The sequence below is a fragment of the Netta rufina genome (assembly GCF_964035555.1).
Source record: "Netta rufina genome assembly, chromosome: 1".
Taxonomy (NCBI): domain Eukaryota; kingdom Metazoa; phylum Chordata; class Aves; order Anseriformes; family Anatidae; genus Netta; species Netta rufina.
The window spans coordinates 71,880,396-71,888,845 of record NC_140123.1 but is presented as its reverse complement, the minus strand read 5'-3'; the positions used below and the strand labels follow the sequence as shown (position 1 = coordinate 71,888,845).

At 41.9% G+C, this 8,450-nt stretch overlaps 1 protein-coding gene across 4 annotated transcripts; it reads right to left on the bottom strand.

Moving 5' to 3' along the window:
* On the bottom strand, positions 1-7,761 carry AKAP17A (A-kinase anchoring protein 17A). 4 transcript variants are annotated; one of them, XM_084281258.1, is made up of 5 exons: positions 7,392-7,761; positions 6,404-7,146; positions 4,457-4,605; positions 3,166-3,406; positions 1-1,913 (listed from the first exon to the last, which is right to left on the bottom strand). In XM_084281258.1, the coding sequence occupies exons 2-5, from the start codon at positions 7,076-7,078 to the stop codon at positions 987-989; spliced, it is 1,992 nt and encodes a 663-aa protein (XP_084137384.1). In that variant the 5' UTR covers positions 7,079-7,146; positions 7,392-7,761; the 3' UTR covers positions 1-986. The 4 variants fall into 4 exon arrangements, with proteins under 4 accessions (XP_084137384.1, XP_084137385.1, XP_084137386.1 ...); XM_084281259.1 differs by having other exon boundaries at positions 7,402-7,761; XM_084281260.1 differs by having other exon boundaries at positions 7,492-7,761.
* Positions 7,762-8,450: the final 689 nt, after the last annotated feature.

The following is an 8,450-nucleotide window of genomic DNA, read 5'->3' as shown; positions in this document are numbered from 1 at the left end:
AAACATTTTTTTTTTAATTTTACCATAAAAAGGCAAAATAAACTCTTTCACTGTAATGTTATAGCTTTTAATATTCCTGAGCTGCATTTTAGAAGCAGAAGTATTCTTAAATGGATTTAACAAGAGACACTGCAGCCTTACTTTTCAACACCGCAAGTAAAAATAATTTAGCAAGAAGGCCCCTATTCCAAAAGACAATGGCTAGCTCTGTACGTACCTGAAAAAATGTGTCCAGTGGCTCTTCGCCACCTGGAGTAATTACAAAGCCAAGTATGTTGACAAAACAACAGAACAACTTTTCAACCTTTTTACCACTGCTTCTTGCCTCCTTCATCAGTGTGCCTTTCTTACACGGAAATTACTATACAAATGGCAGTACATGCCAGAATAATTTGGGCCACACAGCTTGGCACTATACAGACATATGAAGGAATCATAGCAGTTAAAAAGATATCCTGTGTATCTTTATAGTCGGCTTTAAGAACCATACGAAAGTCTTGCTATCTGGTTTAATCAGCAAAAAACTCTTTGTTAAATACAATTTCATTAAGTGCACCAGAAAGCGTTTTAAATCAAATCTGTATGTGATAGCTTGTAACGTCTGGAGTTCCTACAACTGGCACCCATACACTTCTCAAACCAAATTAAGTGATGAAGAGATGAAAAACTAAATTGGCTAAAATTAAGATTTAGGAAACTGAAAATTGTGGAAACAAGTTGGCTTTTAGCACTGTAGGAACTCAAGCACATGCACAGGTGATTACAGCTACATTGTGGTAGAAACCTAGAAAGAGACAACAGAGCCCAAAGGAACTTAAAAAAAAAAAAATCAGGTATCTATTTTCTTGATTTCAGGGACTATATGCAAATTAGGCATTGGTTGAAACAGAAGCACTTTCTTACAGCAGTCACACCAATGAGGTCTCGTTTACAACTTTCTGGCCCTTGTGTCCAACCACAGCCTTTCCAAGCAGTCCAGGCCTCCACTACCCACTCCAAGTACTCCGTTGCTTACTCAGTGATCTCCTCCTGTATCTTCGCTTCCTGCTCAAGCTTCTGCGACTACGACTCCTCTCTCTCCTGTCTCGTTTACGTTCGCTACTGCGAATTCTTCTGTAACGTGAACGTCTGGGGCTTACACTTCTTCGACGAGGACTGTGACTTCGTCGAGGACTGTAACTTCTGCTAGAGCGTCTGTAATACCTCCTCTCCTTCCTGCGCTTTTCGTCCTGGTAACTGCTCCCATCTCTCCTGTGCCTGCTTCTCTCTCGTTTACCCTTACTGTCATCACTGTTTACGCTGCTACACGAACGGCTCTTCCTTCTCCTTGCCTCCGTGCTACGTTTGCCCTGCTCACCATGCGAGTCCTTCCTGCAGCTACTCTGGTCGTAGCTAGAGAGGCTCTTCTGCTGCTGGTTACTGGCAGGAACACACGAGAGTACTCCTGAACTTCTTTTCTCAGAACACCTCTCTGAGTTTGTGGTAAGAAGTTTCTGACCTTCTTTGACATGAGCTCTGTCATGAATATTGCCATTCAAATACTTGCACTGACTCTCTGGGGATGCTACTTCTCTTTGAGAGCCTGACGCCAGTTTGCCTGTAGCAGCCTGTCCTGAGGTAGAAGTGATGCAGCTGGATGACACAGTGTGGGGAACACCACTAGCAGTTTTCAGCAAGTCAGACTGAGAGGGCTCCGTTTCTTCTTTGCTTTGGTGAACTGCATCCATTTTCTTGCTCAGAAGATTGTTCAGTAGTTTCTCCCTCAGTTCCTTTTCTTTTCTCTGCAGACCCAGTGCTCTCTCTTTTTCTTCTTCCACTCGTTTGAGCTCAGCCTCCTGAAGCTTTCTTCTTTCCTCTAGTTGCTGAAGACGGATCTTTTCTTCATTTTGTTCTTGCTCCAAAAGTTTTACAGTCTGAAAGACAGTCACAAGGCAAGCAAGAGTAAAGAAAACATTTAGACTTGCTCATGCTTCTAAGATGTACCATAACACAAAAGCAGCAATCTGGCACAAAAATAAGGTGTCTTACAAATAGAATGTAACCCTCCCATTTTTCTCTCTTAGATAAAGCTCAGTCATTGAGGATCCTTACTACAACAAGAGTAACACACAAGCCATCAAAACATGCAATTTGTCATATTAAATTTCTTAGGGTTGATACTTGAAGGTTTCAGTCAAACCAAAAACATTGATTTCCCTAAGAGGTTTGCAACCTGCAACTCATAGATACTTTACAATGGGTCCTTAAAAAAAAACAAACCACTCATTATGTAGAAACTGATACACTGTCAACCACTTTAGAAACTCGTGATACTAAAAAGAAGGTTCAAACTTACTATTTTTAAGTTCTGTTCAGCTTAGTGCAGTCTTCAAAATTACTGACTGAAAGAAGAACTATTTTATCTATTTCAGAGCTACAAAGCTACAAACTCTGCAAGAAGTATTTTTCCTTTCTCCTAGCATATGGCTGACCACTTAGCACTGCTTGAGCTCTAATTCAAAAACAATCCTGAGGTACACCGGCACCAAGGAACAAAAGTGTGCTTTGCCACACACAGTTTTTCACTGCTGCAGAAAATACTTAATGAGCATTCCATTACACCCTAGCACAACTTTATCCATATCTTCAGCTAAGAAAAAACAGCTGTCCTGTTTTAGTGAAAAAAAAAAAAATAGTTGTTTTAGAGAGACAGGATCTAACACTGAACTTCAGCTCAGTACTTTCTGCATGTTTTCAAACATCAAATAATGAGACATCTTTTTAAAGCTGCTGAAGGCCAAAAGGGAAAGAGTACCAAAATTCATATTAGAAATAAGGAGTCTTGCATCTTACCTTCTATGTTTTGTTCACTTTATCATGCTTACACATTCTTTTCCTTGACTTGAGAGCAAGGCTGCCAATTAGTTTACTTGCTAAAAAAGAAATGCTATGTGGGACTTAAGGTTCAAGTTCACTTTTCCATTTACCTATATGTACATATTTTACCAAGGGAGAAATACTGTTTCATTAGGCTTTTTTTAATTTTTGAAATAAGGAATAGCAGCTAGAGAGATACGAAATCTGTTGTTTAACGAACAGCAATCACCACCCCCCCCCTCTCAAGTCGGTAAAAGGCTTTGTTCTGTTGGGTTCTTCATTAGCTGCTGAAATAAATATTGAAGTTACCTTTGCCCTGCTTAGCAGTTCTGCAATTAGTCTAATGGACTGAAGATTTCTCTGAGCTAGTAGGAGCTTCCTTTCTTCTAGTTTTATCTTCTCTTGCAGTTTTTTCTGCTCTTCAGCTTGAAGTTTTTCGAGTTGCTTTTTGTTTCGTCGAAGTTCACGATCCTTCTGTTTCTGTTCTCTTCTGCGCAACTTTTCTTCTCTTTTTCTTTCTCTCTCATATTCTTCAAGCTCTCTCTGCTTCCTGAAAAGAGATTAGTATTTTTACCTTGTCTAGAGCATGTACAATTTTAGACTCCTGACAATATTACAAAATATATTTTGTACTTTAAGTTCATTTGGGTCTTAATAACTCTTGGTGGTTACTGAAAAACTGAAGTAAAAAACAAAGTGAACTTTTTAGCCCTTACTTGTGATAGGAAAGTAAAAGCAATCCTTAGCCTGTCAATATCTAAAAACAATTAGGTATCCAAACATAAAATACGGCAACAGATTTTTTTTCATCACAGTGTGAAGAAAATTACCAATTAAATTGACATGTGCATGGTTGATGGATCTTACGTCAGTCATTAAGACAAAATGGCAGCTTATGCAAAAGAATGTGGGTTTCTGAGATCACATACCTGATGTCATGACTATTAAGAAATTGATTAATTTGCAGTTTTAGTATTTTGAGCTGAATGTAAGTACTAGTGATAATCTAAATAACCTTCCTGAGCATATTAACAGTATTGCTTCAGTAAGATGTTTCACCTCACACTTAAAAACCTAAAAATTAAGCAGTAACAAGTTATGCCCGACAAGGCAAATGTACACCATACAATCTCAAAAAAAAAAACAAAACCTGCTGCATTAACATTTATAATATTTTGAATAGCTGTTGTATGATACTTGCACCTACATTCATTTTCTTAAAATAACACTAAAACGTGCTTGTATCCCATTCCTTTACTGCGAAAACACCGATGTTAAAAGCAAGTGATCTCTGTTCTACCAGTTACTTGCTACTAGAACAAGTGCATGTATTTCAAGACATTAGAATTACATATTTACCGAAAAAATTTAAACTACTCTTCTTCACATCCAGATCTCAATCCCTGAACCCTACTTCAATAAGGGCTGCAATATTCTCACTCAGTTTTAAGTGCTTCACTTCAACTACACGATCAGAACTTTGAAAGCAAAGCTTTTTGTTTGTTTTGTTTTTGTTTTTTAATCTGCTGATGCAAATAGGAAGGAGTTTTTGCATGCTGTACTGGTAAAAACATAAAGCAGTGCCATAAACAGGAAGTACCTTTCTTCCTCTTTTTGTTTTTCTTCAGCTTCTTTCTCTTTGCGTTTTTGTTCTTCTCTCTGCTTTTCAAGCTCTTGAAGTTTTTGCCTTTCAAGCTGACGCTTCTTAATTGATGCATCACTGAGGTGTTTTGTTGAGTCAAAAGAAACCTTTACAGAATACAATTAAAAACAGTTTTAAGTAAACAAAGAAAAATCCCCAGCAACCAAGTTCTGACCTAGCACAAAGGTATTCAAAACGTAAGTACAAGCATAAACATAAAACCTTTTTCAAAACAAAGGGACCTTCTCTTCTATATGTTTCCAGAGCAAGCACCAGAGTACTATAAACATATTACTAGGAATTGTCCCTTAACTTCACTGCCTACCTGTTAGCACAACTGTGCACCAGTTTACGCTTCTGTATGTTTCTGACATCCAAACGTAAACTCAATGTGATCTAGGCCCTGGCTGTCCAATGTTTTATGCCAGTACCAGAATAGGAAAGTGAAGAACTCTTTCATCTCATGGATGCCTCTGGGGAAGGTAGAAGTAAGCCTTAATCAGGTCTCCCTTTCTGTGCAACGCTATGATCTGTAAATTCACTAGGAGAAAAGCACCAATTCTGAAACATTTAGCACCTGGCTTAAGCTAATGCCTCCTCACCAATTCCAACACGAAGATTCCCAAATTCAATTACATACACCTTGGTTTGTTCCACTAGCAGGCTAAAAGGCCTGGAGAAGCAGAGCTGGTCAGTGCCATGACCTCACGTGAAAGAGATCCGTTTTGACAGCACAGTTGTGAGCACAGCCCTCCCTCTTTCCTATCAGCCCCAGGGCAGCTGCCAGGAAGGCATGCACAGGGGACCTAAATTTGGGAGCCCTGATCTAGTGCATGTAAGTGACAGTTTGAATTTCATATCCCCTTGAAAACAGAAGGGTCGAGGTACAACTATTTCTATGCTTCTGCTGACCGTCTTTGAAGAGATTAATTTTGGTTTAGTCTTGTAAAATACTGTAATTTACTCTTTGCATGCTCCCAAACTACCTGAGTACTTAAGCTTTTTCCTGAAATACACTTTCTGATTTGAAAAATGGAAATCAGACATACTGAAATAAACAAGCAAATGTATCACCCAATCGTTATGTAAATACATGGACAGTCCCCAAAGTTATCACAACACTTTTTCTTCAGGCTGTACTTTCACAGATAAAACATCTGAAGAGACTGCCTGGGCCATGATCATCTCCTGTCAATAGTTTCACTTCCTAGGACAAAAGGGTTATGGAGAAAAAGATTTGGAAAACTGTGAATTAAACACACTGGATTCACAGGGAACTAGGACACAGGTTAGTATGTTGTTTCAATTTTTGGGTGGCCTTTCTGTACATGGAGTATGCTGAGCATGATGACCTCCATATTCCACAGGCCACACGGTATTTACTTCACAGGCCTGACACCAAATGGGTAAACCTCATTATCAACGTGGGGATCAAAAACGAAGGCTGTCCCTCTGCCCCAAATTTCTGCCAGCTTGTACAAAAGAGAACATTGCACTGTAAAGGTCGCCCTCCCGTGACAGTGACATATGTCTGAACTTACTACGAATTAGATATTTTATGTGAAATGACAAGATTTGCACATACATGTTACTTTATAAAAAAACACTTAACAGGTAATGTTCATATACTTGGCCATTCCTTAACTGTTCTCATTTCAAGAGCTGTCTTGTTAAAAAAAAAAAAAAAAGAAAAAGAGCAAAACCTCATATTCAGAGTCCAACAGGACACGTTTACTCTTTCCATCACTCTCCTTTTAAAATTGTAATTGCTGGTCCCCAGAAACACATCAACATCAGCTGTTGCCCCCACTACAACCAACTGAAGGTTTTAAGTGCTTCAGAATTAACATTTATCTGTTTGCATTTTCACAAGGCTTCCCATGAAAAAATCCGCCCGCTTCTCACCTTTATATTGCAAGCCACAGCTTTGCCATCGTCGCCTTTGAACATCAGCTTCATCCCTCGCAGAGCATTCATGGCCATAATGAAACCTGCATACTCCTGATATTGCACATAGGCTTCAAAATTTAAATGGCCTCCAAAACTGAAGGTGTGGAAATTTCTGCCCGTCATTTCTTCTCTGTAAGGGTCCAGCATAGGTATGTCCACGTTACGTATTTCTCCAAATTTCCTGAAAACCTTTATAAGGACTTCTTCACTTGGTTTTTCTGAGCCCGAGTCCTTTGCTGCAAACCACTTACAGGGCAAGCCTTCCAGATGGATGGTATCTGGCCTTTCACCTGGCAAAGTTTCATTCATATCTTTTGCATCACGGAAAAACGAATCCCAGTCATGCCTGGTGGGAAAGTCAATCTTGTATTCTGCAGCGCGGACTTTCAGGATGTCCGAGAAGCCACTCAGCTTTATTGTTTTGCCATCGAGGCACGCCAGAAAAGACTTGACTAAACTTTTGTTTTCGACCTCTCCTTCAAACCGGATGAAATCCATCGTGCTTTTAGATATCCGCAGAGTGGAAAACTGATGGGTTTGCACCATGCCTTTCAGTCTTTCCATCACTTCCCAGTTCGAAATAGATTTTCCCGGTTGTTTCAGCTGAGGAAGTGCCACGCTGATGGTCATTTTTGTAATGGGCTTAAGGTACAACCCACAGGGAGCACAGAGCTCTACAGCTTCTGATGTATCATGAACTATCGTTGCAGCAGCCATAACACAGAAAAAGCATAAAGGATAAAAAAAAAAAAAATAAAGATGCAAGTTTAAGTTGTAGGCCAACAGTAGTCAAACAAACAGCCCTTATCCGTAAACAATCGAACTCTTTGGACATTTAACCATTCCCACGCAAAACCAAGGTCTCTTAACACAGGAGCCAACTAGAGAGTTAAAACCGAGCGGCACAAACATCTTAAACTAATTTATAACCACCAGAACCTACAGATAATTACACCTCGGTAAGGCCTCAGAGGAAAAAAATAAAATAAAAGAGGAGCTGATGGCAATCTGAGGGGTAAATGAGGTCGGTAGTGATGGCTCACAGAGCAGCTACCCTTGTGTCCCGGCAGGGAGGGGAGGCAGAGGCGCGACGCCACACGGCTCCGCGGACTGCTTAGCAACTAGCAAACCCCCGCGGGGCCGCAGAGGGGCCGCGGCTCTCCACCAGCAGCGCTCGGGTGCCGGCCACCTGCAACGACACAAACGCGCGGCCTTCAGACAGGGCCCGGGGCCCGCAGAGGGACCCCTCCGGCACCGCCGCCGCCGCCGCCGCCGCCGTGCCCGGGGCCCGCCCGCCCGGCCGCGACCCACCGCAAACGGCCGCCGGCCCCGCGCGCAGCCGCCACCGCTTCCGCTTCCGGCCCGGCCGCTCCGGCCGCCTCCTGGAGCTGCCTCCGGAGGGCTTCTCTAGCTGCCGGCGGACTTCCGTCTCTATGGCACCGCCGAGAAGGGACGGTGGGGCGGGGGTGGGCTGGCGGCGGGGGCGGCGCGGCGCATGTGCAGTTGCCCGCGGCCGGTGGCTGTTGGGCTGAGGGCCGAGGATCTAAAGTTTTATTTTATTTATTTATTTATTTATTTATTTATTTATTTATTTATTTATTTATTTATTTGTTGTTGTTGTTAAAAAGTAGTCAGCATCACAGAATCACAGAATTGTCTAGGTTGGAAGAGACCTCAAGATCATCGAGTCCAACCTCTGACCTAACGCTAACAGTCGCCACTAAACCATATCCCTAAGCTCTACATCTAAACGTCTTTTAAAGACCTCCAGGGGTGGTGACTTCACCGCTTCCCTGGGCAGCCCATTCCAATGTCTAACAAACCTACACGGTCAGCTGGAGGCTGTGCCGGATGGCCTGCAGCACCCCCAGCACATGAGTTAAAAACCCATCTAGCCTTCGGTGTTACCTCGGGTTTGGGTCCTGCCATGTTCTGAGCTGCTTCTTCACGAGGGTCTGAGTCTTCCCAAATCCCAGGATGAAATCCCAGGATGTCTGCACCT

Coding starts and splice junctions, on each gene's coding strand:
- AKAP17A (XM_084281257.1), bottom strand. CDS start 7,165: ATGGCTGCTGCAACGATAGTTCATGATACATCAGAAGCTGTAGAGCTC. Junction 3,407..4,456: donor AAACAAAAAGAGGAAGAAAG/GTACTTCCTGTT, acceptor ATCTCTTTTCAG/GAAGCAGAGAGAGCTTGAAG. Junction 1,914..3,165: donor AACTGCTAAGCAGGGCAAAG/GTAACTTCAATA, acceptor ACTGTCTTTCAG/ACTGTAAAACTTTTGGAGCA.